This window comes from Alligator mississippiensis, chromosome 3 (assembly GCF_030867095.1).
Source record: "Alligator mississippiensis isolate rAllMis1 chromosome 3, rAllMis1, whole genome shotgun sequence".
NCBI lineage: Eukaryota > Metazoa > Chordata > Crocodylia > Alligatoridae > Alligator > Alligator mississippiensis.
Genome location: NC_081826.1, coordinates 298,789,218 through 298,809,932, shown reverse-complemented (window position 1 = coordinate 298,809,932; position 20,715 = coordinate 298,789,218). Strand labels below are relative to the sequence as shown.

Here is a 20,715-nt window from a genome sequence, read left to right as displayed (position 1 = left end):
CTGGGATCCTATGATCCCTGCTGACTTCCTGTCCCTGGGGCAGGCGGCTGGACTCAATGATCTTCTGAGGTCGTTCCAGCCTGAATATCTATAAAATCTATGAAATCTATGAAAGTCTCCAGGGTCTCCAGCCCAACACAATAACAGCTCTGCAGGTCTTCCCCTTCCACTGCTGCTTCTGCCTGCTTTCCCTGGGATCCGGTTTCCAAGCTGCCTCCCATCCTTGTGTCTAGATCATAGGACACATAGCACGTAGGAAAAACGTACCAGGCTCACACCCTCCCCACCTGGCATAACAGCAATGCACTGGGGCCGGTTCAGTCCTGTCACTCAGGGAAAGTCCCCCAGGCACTGATCAACTTAAGGAAGCAGCTGAGGAGCCAACACTGCCCAGAAACACCGACAGGCACCACTGGGCATCTCTGTGCCTGTGGTTACACAGCCAAGGGGCCAGGGGGCTTGTGGAGGACCCAGACCCACGCACTGCAATGGTTCATCATTACACATTTGGAGGCCATGCCCCTCCTCCTGGCTCAGTGTGAGAGCCACTGATTGACCATGTCATACTGGGAAAGTCTCCTGCAGTAGACTATATGGTATCAGGCATGTCCTCCTGAGGAGGACCTGTCACACTGGGAAATCTATTCTACTGCAGGAGACTTTCCCAGTGTGACAGATCCTCCTCAGGAGGACATGCCTGATACCATATAGATCTGCAAGGATCCCATTGTTGCCCTGTGGGGTCAGGCCAACGCTCAGGATCCCAATATTGTGCTGTTAGACAGGAGGGTGTGGTGTACAATTGCACATGCACACGCTCAAAAATCAATTAGGCACATACCCACCAGTACCCACCAGGCACATACACACGCCCACACCAGGCATGCACACACACTCTAGGTGCATACACCCCCACCAGGTGCACACACACACACACACACACACACACACACAGACACTACTAACTCAGGAACATGCACATCACAATTACTAGCCTAGGCACATTCAGACCTATCACCAATTGAAGCACCTATACACTATACACACCAGAAGTTAGACAAAAATGAATTCCCAATACCCGCACACCCAGTACACATACATGGATCACTAATTTGTATATCATACACATGGTGACATATATATTTATATTCACTAGTTCACACACAAACCACCCACCTACACATACACACAGTTTGGGATACTTGGGAGTGGTGGGGGAAGGTTAAGGTGAGAGAGAGAGCATTAAAGTGTAGGGAGTGAAAGTTTCTGGAACTGGGATTAGAACTAGTAGTCTGGAGAGAAGCTGGCTTAGGAATTGAGGCTTGGGGTTACTTTAGGTTAATTGACCTTAATTGATGAAGGACAACGCCCATAGCCTCCAGAACAAGGGAGTGATGGAGGGAAGCCGGCACAGGGACTGGGACTGAATCCGGAGCTGCAGGGAAGACAAAAGGTAAAGGGGGGGGGGGGAACGGGGACTGGGGCTACTGGAAAGCTAGAGAGGGTGTGGATTGGAGTTCAGTAAAACAGGATCCAACTTGGGGTTGTGAATGACAATGGTTTTATTGAAAAGGGGAGATGATGACACAATATCGTATTGGTTCATTCACACACAGAGACACACACACACAAATACGTACGTGTATGTGTGGAGGGGCTGAAGTCCAGGAGGAGAGAGAGTGTCCAATTTGTAGGAGGAAGTGTGTGGGTGATATCTATCTATCCCAGGCTGAATGTTGAGCCTTAATGGCCAGTTGGGGTCTCCTTCAGCTCGGTGTTGTCGAGAGGGGGTCACTGGCAGGGACTCTGGGGTGGATGGGTGCCATGACATGGAGCTGGTCCGGTCTGGATGGAAAATGGCATTCCCTAGATGTCAGTCTTCACTCCCCCTTTTTATAGGGCAGACTACCCATGATCTCCTATGGAGAGGGCATGTCCAGAGGGCTCCAGGTGTTCATGCTGTGCATGTGCAGCCTGGGCACAATGGTGGGTTGTCTCATGTTTTGTGTCTTGAATGCTGAGGGTGGTTCCAAGGTCTGATTCCTTGGTCCAGGTATTGGTGTTGATGGTTCGGTCATTCAGAGGGAGCTATTTTTACACCTACTGCCATTGTCTCTCAAGCACCCCCATTCATCCCTATTCACTCAGGAACTGAGTTACATAAGAGGGGTAGGTATGTGTCATGGGTTACACAACAGGGTGTGGGGACAAATGGAGACATGACAAACGAAATGCAAACTTGACATGACTTATGCTAACTTACGTAGGCCTAAATCATATAGTACCAGTAAAACAGTAATATAGAACAGTATAAATCCAGACAAACTTAATAATTACACAATATACAGAAGGAGAAAGAACCCAAACAAATACAACTTGCTACCCAAATAAAATGTTGAAGCTTATCCTATGTCTTAGCTCACTTGTACTTATCTCCAGGGAATAGAAAGGGAGACAAAAAGTCAGAAATAGATGGGGAAGGAAATGCATATCTATCTATCTATCTATCTATCTATCTATCTATCTATCTATCTATCTATCTATCTATCTATCTATCTATCTGTGAAAAAAAAGAGAAAGAAGAAAACTGGAGATTATGTTCCACCATGCCCTTCTCAATCCTTAAACCCATGATTGTCAACCCTGCGGAGCCAACAGACCCTTGGAAGGGTGCAGGAGGTGCGTGGAGATAATCTGATGTAAGGAGATGAGCAGTTAAACTCAGCAGATAAGCACAGGCTCAGGCTTGCCCCTGCCTGCATGACTCCTCACCCCCTGCCCAGCCTCTCTGCAAGAAGAGAAGCACTGGACCATAGCAACAAAGTTTTGAAAATGGGTGCCATTCAGTCCTCTGCGGTGCTGGAGGGATCCCTCGAGTTTGGTAAAGGAAGCTGCAGGCTAAAAAAGTGGAGAACCACTGCCTGAACCCTACCAGTGTCTGAAGAATACCAGACTGCACTGCGTTCATGTCCCTGGCTTGACCGGGAGACGAATGCTGTTGTTAGTAGGATTTGCATCCCACTACATCCTAGAGGCCACAGCTCGGTTTGCCCCTCTGCCCTCATCCTGCCCAGCTATGGACAAGATGCAACCCCTGTTCCAAGAGGCTGCAGAGCAAGCAGAGCTAAGGCCCAGGTTGGGGCGGTGCAGAGGCGTTGGGCAGGTGTGTGCTGCCCGTGGACTCCCTTATTCCGGAGAAACCCCCAGGGCTGATCTGACCCGCGGGCTGCTCCTCTGCCCTGGAGGAGAGCTGGGAAGGTCAGGGGTGCTGGTAATAGTTTCCGACATTCAGCATTGATGGATGTGGTCAGGGAGAGGGGCAAGTGCCCCCCCCGCCCCCAACCGATGCATTAAGTTGAAGTGAAAGGCATGATGTCTGCCAGGCCCTTGTAGTGGGGTTTTACCAGCATGCACCAGAAGAGCAGGTGACAGCCCCCTCCCCTGTCTATGACCAAGGTCTTTCAGGCCCACCCCAGGGGTCTCTATAGTTCAATCCACTCCCATATTCGAGGCCTGACCCAAAGCCCAGTGCCAAGGAAGCAGGGCAGAGGGTCTCGGGGACTTCACAGGACTTTGAATAATGCCCAGCTCTCAGGGGAACCCGCTGCAAGAGGATTCAGCCCTGACCCACTCCTCTCTGCAAATCAACCCCAGCTGCTTCCTTCCTTCTCTGCTCAGCAGCTGATCCACAAGCTGCAGCCAGAGAGGAGCAGGAATGCATGAGCCGGTGGCTGTCTGCGGGGACAATTGAACTACAGGAGGTCTGATCTCAGTAAAAGCAAATCCCTCACTGGATGTCACTGCTTGGCTTGTTGTCCCTTTGCAGCAGCAATGGCATGCAACACCGGCCATAGGGCTGCAGAGGGGAGGCACCACCGCTCTTATCCCATTCCTATAAAAAACTGGATGGAGAGAGGCCAAGCCCATGTCACATCTGCACAGCCAGATGTTGGAAGGGCCGTGGGCAACCTCCCTGCACCAAATGTTCTTGTTCTTGGCTCCAGATGTCCTCCTTCCTCCTTTCTAAAGAGATGTTGCTAGTCCACAGGGTTGCAAAGAGCTTTAAGATGTGACCTGACTGTACCCCGGGGGTCAAAGACCAGGGAGGGTTCTTTCCAATTTCTTACTGCAGCACATTTAAATCCAAGTCTCTCCAGAGCTGCCCACTGGCAGGGCAGAAAAGCACTCACAGCCCCGTCCCGAGGCTCCTAGCTCTCAAGAGCGAGGTCCTGAGCAATACCCACAGCTCAGGCACAGGCTGCAGCAAGCTCCAATTAAGCTGAGCTCCCTCAATGAGCCAGCCCACTGAAGCTCAATAATGATCACCTAAAATGCTCTCCAGACTGCAGTGGGGAATTGCAGGGCTGCAGCTGGTTTTATGGAGTCTTTGCCCCACCTTCTCCTGGTCCTGGGCATCAGCCCCCTCCACCTGCCCCAAATGGGGCTGATTGCACAGAACCAATGTAACCCTTTCCAAAACCAGCTCTCTGGTCCTCTAGCTAGGCTCTCTGAGATGCAATGCTCCATCCCAGTGGCTGAGCTGCAGCTGGCACGGAGGTGGAAGCTGGGCTCTGCAATAGGGAGGGTCCACCTGCACACCTAGGGGCATGAGCAGATGTTCCCCACCCAATTTCTGCTGAGCTGGGGTGTGCATCGCTACACGCACCCTTATCATGCTTCAGGGGCTCTGCAGAAAAGCTGCTGATCTGATGGGGTGGCAGAGCTCCCCGGGGTCAGAGAGGCTGGGCGAGGCTGGTCTGGGAAACCTCCAGGTGCCAGACCCGGGCTGCAGCACACGGCACCTCTCACTCAGCAGGACGGGCTCTTGCAGTGGGGGGTCCCCAGGTCTTTCTATTTTTTTTTAAACTTAGAAACACATTTAGGGAGGAAAAATGTCCAGCACACCTACAGCCTAGGGAATAACCTGCTGGGTGAAACGGAAGTGGAGAGGGATCTTGGAGTCCTAGTGGACTCCAAGATGAACATGAGCCGGCAGTGTGACGAAGCCATCAGAAAAGCCAATGGCACTTTATCGTGCATCAGCAGATGCATGACGAATAGGTCTAAGGAGGTGATACTTCCCCTCTATCGGGCGCTGGTCAGACCGCAGTTGGAGTACTGCGTGCAATTCTGGGTGCCGCAACTCAAGAGGGATGCGGATAACCTGGAGAGGGTCCAGAGAAGGGCAACTCGTATGGTCAAGGGCCTGCAGACCAAGCCCTACGAGGAGAGACTAGGGGAACTGGACCTTTTCAGCCTCTGCAAGAGAAGGTTGAGAGGCGACCTTGTGGCCGCCTATAAGTTCATCACGGGGGCACAGAAGGGAATTGGTGAGGATTTATTCACCAAGGCGCCCCCGAGGGTTACAAGAAATAATGGCCACAAGCTAGCAGAGAGCAGATTTAGATTGGACATTAGGAAGAACTTCTTCACAGTTCGAGTGGCCAAGGTCTGGAACGGGCTCCCAAGGGAGGTGGTGCTCTCCCCTACCCTGGGGGTCTTCAAGAGGAGGTTTGATAAGCATCTAGCTGGGGTCATCTAGACCCAGCACTCTTTCCTGCCTATGCAGGGGGTCGGACTCGATGATCTATTGAGATCCCTTCCGACCCTAACATCTATGAATCTATGAATTCCCTCCCCATCCCCAACCATTTCTGACTTTTTCTCTGGCCTTTCTGTCTCTTATAAATAATTACAGGTAGTCACAGGTAAGCTAATCTAAGGTCTTGTATGCTATTATTGTAACAAGCACCTTTTTATTGTAACAGACTGCCGATGTGGGCTCACCAGACTGGTTTGAGATACTAACCCTGGGCTAGAAACAGTGCCGGTGAACTGTGAGCCAGCCCCAGGGTGGAGCAGGGGCGCCCTGCCCTGGGGAAAGGAGAAGCCATTTGAAAGAAGGGGTTTTCAATCCCTCATTCGCATGGAAGGGGGATGGCTGGAGAGGGGGCCCGCCAGCTGGAGCCCTGGTTGTCCGGTTTGCAAGCCAGGGAGGGACTGCTGGAGGGGATAAAAGCAGCAGCCAAACTGGCCCGTGGGGCTGCTGACAGTGACTGTGGGGAACGATGCAGGAGGCCTAGGAAGAGCTGGGGTGAGCTGACCCAGCCGAGGGAGCAGAGAGACCCCTCCGAAGAGCATCCGAGTCCTTGTGCAAAGAAGGCAGCGGCATTCGGCCGTGCCCCCAGCCCTGCAGCAGAGAGGAAACCGCGGCCGGGTGAAGGAGGAGTGACTTGCATGGGAGGAAGAGCTCATGACCAGCTGTATCTGCCCAATGCTAGTACCATGACATAAGCTCATTTTTTTCTCACTTCTCAAAAAACAGCACTTGCGGTGTCCTCTGAGAGCAGCCGTTCAGGGCAGAGTTGTTCTGCATCCACCAAGAAGTCAAGAGACCTGTGTGCAGTGCCTCCGGCTCTCTCCTCCACACCATGAAACCACCCGTCATCCTTTACGTCCTCTTGGCTTTCCTAGACCAAGGTGAGTCTCTTGGCACCGAGCTGCATGACAGGGGAGAGGACGAGCCCTGGGACAGCTCCAAAAGTTCACCGGGAGGGGAGTGCAGGTGCCGAGACAGGGATGTGACCAGGAAGGTGGGTGGGAGGAGAAGACAGCTGGAGTTTGCCACTGAAAGGTTAAGTCTGCAAGGGGTGACTCTGGTCCCCTGCCCAGGATGGAGCTAGTGAAGTGCTGGGCTGCTGTGAGGAGAAGCAGGGATTCCTCCCAGCCCGGGCCCTCGCACCCAGAGCAGCTGGCGAGAGGCCCTGACCCTTTTGTGCCGCGCTGAGCCCAGCAGTAGGGGCGCCTGTTCCCACTCCCTGCAGCAGTCAGGGCCGTGCCTCCCTTTGCCTTCCTACCTCGGCTGCTCCTCAGATCAGGGCACAGGCACGATCCCAGGCACCAACCCGCGGCGGTGTGGGGAGATCTCAGCAGCTGGAAGGAATTTGCTTTCTGGATCCCCTCAAAGCAGTGAAGATGTTTTCATGCCCAGCTTCCCAGCTGCAGAAATAGGAAGACCCTGGCACACGCTGCCTGCAGGAAGGCGATGGCTGGATCTTCACCGGGGGTTGTCAAGCAGATCAACAACAGGAATTAGCAAATAGCAAATAAAATGTGAGAAATGTAGGAAGTGAGTGGGGCAAATGTAGGGGTAAATGGGCAAGAAGAAAAGAGAAGGTGGCACCTGCCTTGTCGCTCACGTGGGCTGGCTGCAATAGCGCTCAGAGATGTCCGGAGATGCAGAAGGGAAGCAGGGAGGCAGCAGGTGGTGAAGCAGAGGAGCTGGAAGGAGAAATGGGGGTAACGCTCACTCGAGGGACGACGGCTCTCTTTCCTCCTCCAGGCAGCTCTCTCCAGTGTGAAGTTTGCCATGCGTTAGGGGACAACTGTCCTGGCTCCATGGAGACCTGCAAACCTGGCCAAGATACCTGTGGTATTATGAAAATGGAACTGATTTTAGGTAGGTGAGAGGTACTTTAAAATAGCTTTACTTCCCCACCCCCACAACTTCCATTCCCCTAGAAATTAAAGGTCCAGGATGAAGCCTCTTGTGAAGTCCTTTGGTGCCCTGTGATGAAGAGCTCGAGGTGCAGTTTCTAACCCTGCCAGTGTTTCCTGCTCCCTTCTCACAGGCCTCACACTTCTCATAGGGAAAGAGTATATAGTGGCCTAAATATTCATTTCACTGCCCAATGCACCTCTTTGAGCGCTTGCTGGACACCTCGGCTGTTAGCTGGGCAGCAGCGTGCATCTCTGTGCATCCGGCAGCACCTTTGTGCTCCAGGGTCCCTGCGCTGCGCTCCTGGACGGGAAGACGTTGAATGGCCAAGACTCAGCCTAACCAAGGCAGCATCGTCTGGCCAGCTACATGCCGCTCCGGGGAGGAGCCAGGTACAGAAAGATGGATGGCCAGAGAGAGAGAATTACTGACCTGGGTTAAGACATGGAGAAGCTTCTGAGAGGTGTTGAAGAGAGCTCTGCATGTTTAGAGAAGACACACAAATGTGGAGCTGGGCTTGAGTACTCTTCAATACATCCTTCAGCAGGAGTCCAGGATCTCCCGACCGTGTCGTGATTGGTATATAATGTGGGGGCAAGGTCGTGCCGTACCAGGGCAGCAATGATGCAGGTGCAGGGAGGAAAGTCTTTTGGTAACGAGTGTGGTTTGTTAACTCTGTGCCGTGTTCCTCTTTGTTCCAGATGGAGTGAGGACGTGGACTTACTCAAAGTCCTGTCTCAGCTCTGATGTGTGTCGCTATGCTCATTATAGCATGGACTATGGGAAAGGAATAAGATATAGAACCAGTATCGCCTGCTGCACCGGGGAGGCCTGTCGAACTACATCTGTCCAGTGTATGTGTCTCCTCTCTCCTCCTCCCGTCCCCATCCACCCATCACAAGGAGGCTCATGCTTGGGTCACAGTTATGAGTCCTGCTTTGTCCTGAGCTGGCACCAGCCTGGCGGTTTGATAGTACCATAGAAAATGAGGGCTGGAAGGGACCTCAGGAGGTCACATCTAGTCCAACCCCCCGCTTGAACCAGGACCAGCCCCAACTACATCATCCCAGACAAATCTTTGTTTACCCGCGTATTTAAAACCTCCAAGGATGTAGACTCCACCACCTCTAGGAGCCTGTCCCAGTGTTTTACTACCCTCCTTCTGAGAAAGTTTTTCCTGATATCTAACATCAACTTTTCTTCCTGCAGCTTGAGCCCATTGCTCCTTCTCTGTCACCTGCCCTCACTGAGACCAGCCCAGCTCCATCCTCTTTGCAGCCCCCCTGCAGGGAGGTGAAGGCTGCTATTCAATCCCCCTCGGTCTTCTCTTCTGCAGACTAAATCAGCCCGGTTCCCTCGGCCTCTCCTCACCAGTCCTGTCCCCCAGCCCCTCTCAGTGCTGAATAGAGGGGAAGGATCACTGCCCTTGACCTAGTGGCAACGCTCCTACCAATGCAGCCCAGGATGCCGGTAGCCTTCTTGGCAGCAAGAGCACAGTTTGCGCAGAGCCTGGCAGGGACAGCCCTACACGTACCCCCGGTTGACAACCTGTGGATTAAATGATTTTTCAAGGTTTCATGGGAAGTCTCTGTTAGAGCCAGAAATAGAAATAACATCAACTGACTCCTAGAACTATTTTCTAGATTATTTTCTACCTTTTTTATTCATCTTGACCTACAATCCTGTAAGGGTTTAAACACATGCTTAACTTTTAAAATCTGTCACACTACTCAGATGCTTAAATAGGACATCACATTTGAATTAAGTTCCATATACAAATGTTTACAGGATCAAGTCCTTCAGTTTCTTAATTTGTGTATTTTAGATGATTAAATGTGGAAAAGGATAACTACTTTCAGTTCAATGCTGCTGGAACAAAAAAAATTGAAAGGCAAGGATAAGTGTTGCTCTATTCAATACTGGCATTGGTTCTGGAAAGTGTTATGACTCTTTCATAATGGTTTAGCGGCCGCTTTCTCCTTTCCCTCCTGATTTGTGCCTCCTGAAAGCACCACTGAGTCAGAGCTGTTATCTCTAAATAGTACACTTTGTTGGCAAATACTGGGTGCATCTACACATTAATGCACTGTAATTACGATGCATTATGTTTAGTACTTGGTTAACCAACTACTAAATCAATGTGAGTAACTCTCGGTACTGCAGTGTCAGCGCGCAGGTTTTCAGTGATGCTTACTGTGCAATAGCTTAATAGGACTGTGCAGTAGCATATTAGCATGGGTTTTGCCTGGCATGATACTGCACTGTGTTATTAGGCTACTGCACAGTTAGTATCTCATATAGACATGCCCACTGAATCTTTAAAGAAACTGCATTTGTCAGTCAAAGGATGAAATAAGTGATTCTGACACTAGTGATCATTTACCATCAAGGCATAAAATAATTCTCGTTACTGTTTCCTATATAAAATACACAGTAAAATTACTAATGGGGTGAACTGTCAGTGGCAGGTCTCACTTGCCCTGCTGAAGGTGGTCCTGAGCTCCTGAGAAGCATTGCCCTCCCTGCAGGGCACCTTGCACTGGGTAATACCCCACGGGCCTGGGGCTGGGAGGCAAATTCAGAGTTGTGGAGACTCCCACTGAGCAGAGAAAGATTTCAGGGCTTCACACAGGAGCCCAGGGGACACTGGACCGTGCTGCTCATGCACGTCTGGAGCTACAGCTGTGCCCCTGCCCGTAAGGTTGAGAGGCTGACAGGGGAGGAGATCTCGAACGCACACATTTCCCTTCTAACCTTGTCAAACCCGACTGTGATCTGCTTGTTCCCAGTGCCACCAGTGAACACCACTCTCAATGGCTTGCAGTGTCCAGCGTGCTTCGGCGTTGGATCTTATGACTGTGACACCGAGACTACATATTGTACCGGGTCTGAGACCTACTGCTTTGATTTCACAGGTTCACTTCACAGGAGTAAGTTTATTCACTCTGTGCTGTCATTTTGTGTTTGATCTTACAAACCCCATTGCAAGAAATGCATCCAAGAGAAAGAAAAGGAAGCAAATGTAATGGAAGTAGAGCTAAGGACTATTGAATAAAAGGGAAGGGGAACACATCTAAGACCACGTGTGGCAGGGACCTGGCTGAAAAAGCCTCCTCATCTGACATGGCTTTGTTCCAGTGTTAAAGCACCCGGAGGAAAACCATGCAGGCAGGACCAGCTCTTGTGCTGGGTTGTCCCCAGGCTGCCCCCAGCTGTGACCTCCACCCTGGGAAAGCAGATTAATGGTTACAAGAAAGTGTGTGTGTTGATTGTAGCAGATTTGCTTCCTGCTGGAGGGGACTAGAGAGCCGGGGAAGCTGGAGATGTGAGTGTGACTCACTCACTCACACCAGAGACACGAGTCCTGGGCCAGAGGTGGGCACAGACAGCACGCACACAGCTCTTTCTTTCAGCAATCGCAGTCCCCACAACCAGTCCCAGCTTCCCAGGGGGCAAGTGCCTCCAGGAGCCATTCCCTGTACAGAGAGCAAAGCAAACTGTCTTGCTGCTTGGAAGAAAACCCCCAGAAGAAAATGAAGAAATCTATCTCCCTAATCCCAGCCTGTCCCCTGCCTCCCAGCCCTGAGCCTTCATACTTCATGTAAATGAAAGTGAATTCATCCCCTCTTTGAATAATCAAAACTCTCTAGATTGTGTCAGGGGAAAAGGCCAGAGAGGAGTTTACGGTGTCTTAGTGCAGGACCTGATGTGCGTCCCGGCGCTGGCATTGGGTGTTGACTGCTGAGAGGAGGAGGGAGCGGCTGTGAGGCCTAGAAGGGGTTGTTGCAGGGACCAGTAAGACGTGCCGTGATGCTCAGTGTGTTTCTTCTGCCTTGCAGGGGAAGGCACTTTGATCAATGCAGTTAAAGGCTGCACCACTCTGTCTGAGTGCACAGCTCCAGAAGGAGAGCGGAAGTCATTCCATGTGTTCTCCACGGATTTTAATAGGTTTGAATGCAAACCAGCCTCTCCTGCAGCCAGCAAGTCTTCTGGATGGACCCTCCTAGCCACGCCCAGCTTTCCCATCATGGCTGGGCTCATCTTGACAAAGACCATTTCCTGATGTTCCCAAGGCCCAAGAAATGCAAGGTCTGATGGTGCAAAACATAATGCTACATAATACTCTGCCTCCTTGCTTGTGTGTGACTCTTTCTGCTACGGCTTCTGTCCACGGGTGGTTCTTTTCCCTCTGGGTCTCTACACAAGACATGGTCATACTGATGTGAATGAGGAGAAAACACACAACATTTCACCCTACTGTATTCCCTTTTATTACAATCTAGGGTAGAGTTATTCCAGAAAAAATCAGAGGTTAATCTTATATCCTCTCTTAAACTTGATATGCTTACATTGGTGTATGCAAGTCATTTAGCCAAACCAGCATTAATGAGTCATGTCCAGCTCAGCGTCTTGCATGTGGTTAATTTATCAGGGTTTGTGATGTGTTCTGTGGCTGTTTATCCCAGGCTGGGAGGTAGGGACACACTGCTTAATAGCCCTGCACAGCGCAGACAGCAGGTAGAGGAGATCCTGAGAGAGCTCTAGTTTCAGTCTGCACAAAACAGGCTCAAAAGGATCCCTCAGAAGTTTATGCAGAGACTGAGAGAGAGTGATAGCTCCATGGGTACATGCTTGTGTGTGTGTCTGTGTTGCAGAGTGCTGATGTTCATTCTGTGCAGGGGGCTTCATTATTGCCTATGCTGTGAATCCCTGAGCCTGTTTTGCAGGCCCTCAAAGTGGTGCAATGTGCTGATTGCAGGTTATTGTATATGGTGCCACATACTAATTCTTCTGTAAATATGTAATGTCTCATTCATATTTACGTTTGCATGGCAATAAATTTGCATATAGCTAAGCACTTTGTCTCAGCCTGGCTCTATAGAGAAGGGAGGGGACTGCTCCCAGGTGGCAGGCCCCTTTCACAGCACTCTTGCCTGACCACTGCATCCCTTCCCCTTGGGGACAGGGCACATCCCTTGATGTACCCCGGCTACACATCTATATCAGTTCTTCACCTGAATGCTGCCCTCATCACCCCGCTGCATTTCCAAGGCACAGGAAGAGGAATGCCATATTCCCCAAGGCAGCCTCTGGTTTGGGCTGCTTCACGTCATGGAGCAAAGCTTTAGACTCCCCGGGCTGCAATGAATTCATGTCATAATAGCAACATCCTGAGGGCATATGGGAGGGAATGAATGCACAACCACCTGCAGGCTGTCTTGCAACACTAGCCAGGCAAAGGAAGGCCTGCCTCCATGTCCCTGTGCATGGGGATGCTCTCTGGTGGGATGGGTTGGAGGCCAAAATGGGAGCAAGAGGCTTGGAGGAAGTGGGAAAGCTGCCTGGAGTTGGGGGTGGTTAACAATGTTGCTGGGCTGGTGGGGTGGGTAGGAGAAGCCTGGGAGGGGGAGGCTGCGTTGTTGCTGGAGTGGGCATGAAGGGTGTAGCTGGCTGGAGGTGCAGAGAGTGTCGGCTGCAGGGTGGCGGAGCTAGGTGGCAAGACTGAGGACTGGCAGGAATGTGGGCCAAGGCCCAGCTGGTGGACTACACCCTCATGGGCAACACAGCAAGGACCCTTCTGTAGATGCAAGACTGAAGGTGGGAGCAGGGGTAAAACCTGCTCAGGACAAAATGTACACCCCACTGAAAGGATGTCCACTCAAGTGACTGCCCCTCCCCCCCAACCCGGGACCTGCCCCCCAGACTGGACTTTCTCCCTGTGGTCACAAGCAGACACGATGTTTTGGGAGGCAGCTTCCGGGAGGGGGAAGGGCTGAGACCTTGGCAGTCCTGTTTTATCCCAGTGCAGAAAGGAGCAGGGTCCCACTCTCCCCAGCTCGCAGAAGAGCACGACGGCTCGTGGACACCAGCACACGTTGAGGTCTGCCCTGCAAGCTGAGCCCCTGGTGCTGCCTCGGAGAGGCCTCTCTTCCCAAACACATGTAGCAGGCTTGCCTTTGGGAGCTTGGGTTGGGATCCAGGCTTGAAATCTTTGCTGTTTTGATTGGTGGAGCCCATCCACCAATCAGGAGGCAGGAAGAGGAGTTCAGTCACACCCCTTTCCTGAGGGGAGGGTGTGAGGAGTTCCCTCCCCTCCCCGCCACCAGGACCTGGTTGAAGACTGCTACACTCAGGTCTGGATGATTTCAGAGGCGGAGCCCTAGAGAGTATAAAACGAGCTAGGTGCCCAGCACGAGGAGAACACATCGGGGCAGAGAAGAGAGAAGAGCGGGGTTAGAAGAGCTGAGGAGAGCTGCTCAGCAGGGTGAAGCCATAGCCCATAAGCCCCGGGGAATGGCGGATCGCTCCAGCGTCTAGGCTCTCAGGGTGCAGCAGGGCACCTGGCGTCCAGACCCTGGGAGCTGTGAGGCGGCTGGGGTCTGCAATCTCTGGCGTGAGGCCAGACACGGTGCACAGGCTGTTGCACCGAGTAGGACCTTTAGAGTGTTTGGGTGGCTCAGGTCCTCAACCCGTGGAACAAGGCTGGGAGCTCGGTGCAGGAGGCGCTGCATGGAGTGTCCGGGAGCGGACCGAGCCTGGTGCTGCACGAGGCAGCTGAGGCCTCCTACCCATAGCAAAAGGTGGAGTCCAGGGAGCCAGACAGTGCTTGGCCTACTGAGCCAGCAGGCAGGGCTGAGCCAGAGGCCCCAGAAGCCCTGCACAGAGGAACCCTGTTCCTGGGGACATTGACCCCCCGAAGCCCACTGCAGGCGAGAGAGCAGCTTGGTGCAGAGGACTAGGGCCATTCTCCAAGCCTGGGAGCCATGAGTTGCATGGAAAAGGGGATTGCCACAGGGCAGGGGGAGTGCTGCCTGGTTAGTGAAGGGCTCCTGAAAGTGGAGGTCCCACTGGGAGGGCCCCCTAAAGTTACCAGCTTGCTTGTGGGGCTTCCAAAAAGACGAAAGGCATTGGGGTTTCCCCTTGGGATTAAGTTTATCTTTGAGGTTCTTGTGCCATTAATGGTGTGATGTCATGCCTTATATCTTGTGAACTCTCCGTTTGTGAATGAGTAGATGAGTAGAGCCCTAGGGCTGTGCCGGGACCCCTGTTGCTATTATTTCACCCGTTGTTTATCTGTGTTTGCTTGTGGCTTTTTTATTGTTCACCCAGACTTATCTAGAGTTTATCTGGTGGCTAACTATGTTTGTTTTGGGGTTTATCTGTTTCAGATCAGATACTTACCTGTGACTTACCTGTATCTGAGCCACTGGTATAAGGTTTTATGGCATTTACCCAGAGGGCATTTTTTATGATATTTGTTTAGATATCTTATATAGTATATATGTTTGTCTTCATGTTCCTTTCCCTTGTGATAAGTTCATGTAAGTAAACGTGTATGTAGTTAAGTCCCCTGACTGTATAGGCCTAGTTCTATAGGGACGGAGGAAAGCTGGGAGGTCTGCAGTTCCTGCCCCACAGCACACCTGCCATCTAGCAATGCCCTTCAATTGGAGAAGGGGAGTATATACCCAAGTTACCTGGGCTACATTTTGGGGGCTCGCCGGGGTATGTTAGCAAGTAATTTGATATTTTCAGGTGCTGTGTGTGTCTCTATAGAGAGCCAGAAAGGGAATCCTGTCGGATCCTGCTAGTCCTCAACAATGTGGGGGAGAGGATAAACAAGCATCCTCTGAGCAAGGAAGGGCGACAGCCTCCCCTGGTGTTACCTCTGAATGGATTGTGGCTTTGCAGCAGGTCATCAGGGAAGTGGTAAACTCTTCAAATCACCCAGCTGTGTATAAAACACCCAGGAGTTTTTCAGGAAATCTTCCAGTCTGTGCGGGAGAGGAAGGGTTTGAGGCCTGGACTGCCCACATACAGGAAACTCTGCTGACAGCAGATACCAGACAAAGAGAAGCAGCGGCGTCTTCTTGATGTGCTAAGCAAGCCCACCTTTGGAGTCATCTGGACTGCTAACCTCCAGAATCCAGGTATCACCACACAGCAGTGCCTTCGGAGCCTACAGGACGTGTTTGGATGGCCATCCCAGGGCAGGGACACATACTATGAACTGCTTAGCACCTTCCAGCACAAGGCGAGGCTGTGTCCTCCTATTTGTTATGCTTGGAGCAGGTGTTGCAAAGAGTGGTTGCACAAGGCGCCATTAGCCCAAGTGAGGTGGATCATGTGAGGCTCCAGCAGGTCTAAATAGGGGCTTGATACAGCCTGGCTCTTATTAGCAATTTGAATCTGGCTGGTGGGAAAACTAACCCTCCTGGGTTCAGCCAATTAGTGAAAGAAATGAGGGAGGAGGAGGAGATGCTTCACCTCTGGGATGCCCTGTGGGTCCGGGAGCAAGTCTTGTTACATCAGGGACCTGTTAGTCGAGTAATGGCGGTGGCCCCACATGAAGAGGGCCCCCCAGAGGTTGAAGAAGAGTCCCCCTGGCCAGTGTGGGTGGCCATGGTCTTTAGGGCTCCTCCTGGGAGGTAGCCCCAGCCCCGATCCTTTGCCTCACCCCGAGCCAGGACCAAAGCTGGGACTAAAATGCTAGGGATCTGTTATAAATGTGGGGAATACGGGCCTGAGCGTGCACACAGCCGGAGAACCCTGACCTAGTTTTTCAGCAGTTAAAGGCCCCATGGGGGGCAGGAAATGAGGGACGGGCGGAGCAGGGCAGTTGGCTCTACCGCAGAGCCTGAAGGACTCCTAAGCCACGGTCTCAAACTCACTGACTTGAGAACTAATAGGCCCTTGGGCAGAGGTCCCAGTGGTGGTGATTGGTCAAAGGTGTATGGCCATTCTGGATGGTGGGTCACAAGTGACCACCATATTTGAGTCCTTGTTTGAAAAACACCTTCAGCACATGGTGTTGCATCTTCTTACTGGGTTGGGAACTTAGAAATTTGTATTAAATTCCCTGCATCTGTGGCTGGGGTGGAGAAGGAGGTGAACTCCATTATCCTAATGTGCCTGGACCCAGGTGAGCCTCCCTCCGCATTGGGACCAACTCCAGTATATTCCAAGTCCTGGCTCAATATTGTAGGCAACAGGCTGGCCCAGACTATCAGGAGCTGTTACCATTGCATGCTCCATGTTCTGAGGCCTATGCCCACTGGGAGAGAGAGGGTATGGGAAAATCCCCCCAAATGCAGAGCTTTGCATTTCTCTGGGATGGCCCCCCAGAAGATCCCTGCCCAAGGCCAGTGGGTCCTACATGCAGGTGTGGGGGAGAGCCCCAGCAGCTGGGGCCCGTTGTAGTGGAGACCCTCTCTGGAAAAAGGGGATTGGGAACTTTGTTAGTCCCCGATGGAGTATTTGAGGCTCGAACATTGAAAGGGGAGCAGGTCACTGTAGTGGTGGTAAATCCTTCCCTAAGAGATGTAGTAGTGCGCCCCAGGCAAAAAGTGGCCACCGTACAGGAAGCGGTTGTGGTGAATCTGGCAAAAAAGGACAGTGCTCTGCACATCAATCCTAAGTGGTTTTTCTTCGGGGCACCTGAGGAATGGAAGGCCCAATTATGGAAAATACTGCAGGACCGGGCCAATGTATTTTCCCTGCATGACTGGGACGTAGGGGAGGCAAAAGGAGTCGAGCACCAGATACACCTTAGGCATCCCACACCCTTTTATGAAAGGTCACGTCACATACCTCTGACTGAGATAGGGGAGGTTCAGCGTCCTCTCCAGCAGCTCCTCGACCACAAAATCATCACAGAATCTAGAAGTCCCTACGCCTCGCCAATTGTGATCGTGCGCAAAAAGAATGGAAATCTGTGGATGTGTATCGACTACCGTGTATTGAATGCCCACACGGTGCTTGATCGATACACTGTCCCTCGAGTGCAAGAGGCCCTGGACTGTCTTGGAGGCAGCAAATGGTTCACCGTGCTGGATCCCTGCAGTGGATATTACCAGAACCCATTGAGAGAGGCAGATAAAGAGAAAACCACATGTATCTGCCCACTGGGGTTTTTCCTGTTTGAGCGCATGGCACAGGGCATCTCAGGGGTCCTGGCCACATTTCAGTGCTTAATGGAGAAAGTAGTCAGAGATATGCATCTACACAGGTGCTGGTGTACTTGGATGCCCTCATAGTGTTTGGGAAAACCCTTGAGGAGCACGACGAAAGGCTTCTCCACGTGCTAGACCATCTTCAAGCTGCTGGGCTTAAGTCGGTGCTTGACAAGTGCAAATTCTGCCAGGCTTCTGTCAAATATGCGGGACACATTGAATCCCAAAACGGAGTTAGCACTGACTCGGAAAAGGTCAAGGCCGTGACCACTTGGCCACATCCAACTACAGGGAAATTAAGAGATTCCTAGGGTTTGTGGGGTTTTACAGGAAGTTTGTACCAGACTATTCAGCCATCACTAGGCCCCTGAATCAACTCATCCGAGGGTACCAGAACATTGACGCCGACGTCCCCCCAAGACTGGCGTCCCCAACTGACCAGGATGTGCTGCTTCCAGAGGCGGTCTGGGTCCTCTGTGATCTGCTTGCATGGGCCCCTGTGGCTGAGGGAGTGAACGTGGTCTGTGTGGCTGAGACCCTAGGAATACCACCCGATGGGATCCCACAGGTGTGGATACAGGATACGACCCTGTCCCCTGCTGTTCTTCCCTCGCAGCCATTGGAGCTGGTGTGCATGGATTTTTTATCCATAGAAGGAGAGGGAAATCAAAAGGGCAACATACTCATAATGACTGATCACATTACCTGATACGCACAAGCCTTCTCCACCCGTGACCAGACTGCTCGGACAGTGGCAAAGGTGCTTTAGGAGAAGTACTTTTTGGTGTTTGGGCTGCCCACAAACATACTCAGAGCAAGGCTGAGATTTTGAAAGCGAACTACTAAGAGAGGTGTTTGCCATTGCGGGGATTCGAAAGTCCTGAACTACCCCTTACGAGCCGCAGGGGGACCGGCAACCAGAGCGATTCAACAGAACACTCCTGAATACGCTTGGCACCTTAAGACACAGGCAGAAGCCCAGCTGGAGCCAGTATTTGTCTTACCTGGTACATGCATTCAACGCTACTCATAACAAAGCCAATGGGGTCAGCCCCTATCTATGGATGTTCGGGCAACAACTCCGATTACCGATTGCACTCACGCAAGCAGTGCTTGGTATGATGTCACCTGCCATCAGCTCCCAGCCCTCTGTCCCCATCCTGCCCTTTGCTCCCAGGCTGCCTGCAGACAATTCACCCCTGGGCTGTGATCTGATGGGGTGGCAGAGCTCCCTGGGGTCAGTGAGGCTGGCCGAGGCTGGTCTGGGAAACGTCCAGGAGCCAGACCTGGGATGCAGCACATGGCACCTGTCCCTTAGCAGGACGGGCTCCTGCACGGGGGTCAGTGCTGGGTCCATCTCTGCCTGAGGTTGTAGCAAAACCCCCAGGTTTTTCTTTTAAAAAAAACTCTTAAAAATACATTCCCTCCCATTCCCCAAACATTTCTGACTTTCTCTGTGCCTTCTCTATCCCTTATAAGTAATTATAAGTAGTCATAGGTAAGCTAAGCTAAGTTCTCATGTGCTATCATTGTAACAAGCCCCTTTCTCTATCGTAAATAATATTCTGTTATGTTTATGTTGATTTTTACTGTTTTGTATCGTGTTGGGTTTTATTCCTATCATTTGTGCATTTATTTTTATTGTTTCATATTAATATTGTATGATTTAGGCCTTTGTCTTTGAAGTAATGTCAAGTAAGGGCAAGTTTCCATTTTGTATGTCAAACCTCCATTTTATGTCCCCTGCTTGGGCATAACCCATTGTATAGTATGTTGTAACTGCGACTCATGTCTAACCACTCTCATGTAAACTGGTTCCTGAACGAATGGGAATGAGTGGGGTGGCATAATGGTAATCTCTACTGAATGATGAGTAATGACCAGACCATCAACTCAGTGACCCGACCATGGCCTTGCATTGACTCACCCAGGAACCACAGACCTCACCCAGGAACAGAGACAAAATCAAACATTTGCAAGATAAAGAACCTACAGGAATCCAACATTTGGAAGACAAATACCCTACAGGAACCAGCAACCTCACCATTGTGTCCCACCAGACAATGTGGACATGTGCCTGGACATGTCCTTCCCATTGGAGTCACAGGTAACCAACCCCTATAAAAGGGATGGTAGAGTGTGACCTCCTTGGGACGCCCTCTCTATATGAACCAGCACTATCCCACGCCACTCATCCACCCAGAGGCCATGCTGGCGACCCCCTCTGAGCAACACGTTGCTGGAGAAGACCCCGACTGGCCATCGAGGATCAACTCTCAGCCTGGGATAGGTAGTTACCACCCACCTTCTTCCCCCAAGCAAGGGACCTGGACTCTGTCTCTCCATACCTGGACCTCAAATCCCTCCATTCAGCCTTTCCTCTCCTGCTAGCATTGTGTGTGTGAGTCCTTGTGTGTGTGGGAACCAATAACTTTGTGAGGCAGTGTAGTGTGTTGTCTTTTTAATAAACCTGTTATTTTGGAAACCGGAGTTGGGTTTTTGTCTTACCGACCTCCTGGCCCTGCTCCAATCTCTGCTCTCTGCCCCTCCGACCTTCGTTCTGTCTTTCTATTCCTCCCTCTCTCTCTGCCACCTTGGCTCCCCCTGCCACCTCCAAAACTGCGGCTCTGCTCTCCTCTAGACCCCAGCTTGCACCACCCCTCTCTTCTGCCCCACCGCCCCTTTACCCCGGGTCCACCACCCGCTCTGGTGTCTCTGGCCCCAGCTTTTTTCCTTGCTTTCACCCCAGCATGAGTTGACTCCGAGTAACCCCAGGGCATCATGATCCCGAGTAAACCCAGCACCTTGACCCTGAATAACCCCGGCATCATGACCCTGAGTAAGCCTGAGGCACCTTGACTTCATTTAACCCCAAGCACCAAGTTACCCCAAATACCCGCAAGTGTTCACACACAGCCACAAAAGTGCATGATTGTGTACGTGCATGTGAACTCATAGTGGTGTCTATCTATCTATCTATCTATCTATCTATCTATCTATCTATCTATCTATCTATCTATCTATCTATCTCTAATTCTCTTCCTCACACCCTCCTGTCTAAAAGTGCAATATTGAGATCCCCTGTGTTGATCTGGTGCGTGTCAAGTCAAGACGGTGTCAGGGTGCTGCGGTGAGGACAGAGCCGTGGCTCACACGAGGAGCGGAGGCCTCGGCAGTGGGTGCTCGCTAAGGCTGGTGGAGCTGGACAACAGCAGCTGCAGGGATTTCTGTGGCTCCTTGCCAAGCTCCAGTCTGTGCAATGGC

General features: G+C 51.6%; 1 protein-coding gene across 1 annotated transcript; it reads left to right on the top strand.

The window, feature by feature from the left end:
- The first annotated feature begins 6,034 nt into the window (after window positions 1-6,034).
- LOC132249168 (phospholipase A2 inhibitor gamma subunit B-like) lies at window positions 6,035-12,353 on the top strand. The gene is made up of 5 exons (XM_059723505.1): window positions 6,035-6,480; window positions 7,343-7,459; window positions 8,200-8,352; window positions 10,288-10,428; window positions 11,338-12,353. The coding sequence occupies exons 1-5, from the start codon at window positions 6,432-6,434 to the stop codon at window positions 11,559-11,561; spliced, it is 684 nt and encodes a 227-aa protein (XP_059579488.1). The 5' UTR covers window positions 6,035-6,431; the 3' UTR covers window positions 11,562-12,353.
- The last annotated feature ends 8,362 nt before the right edge of the window (window positions 12,354-20,715 follow it).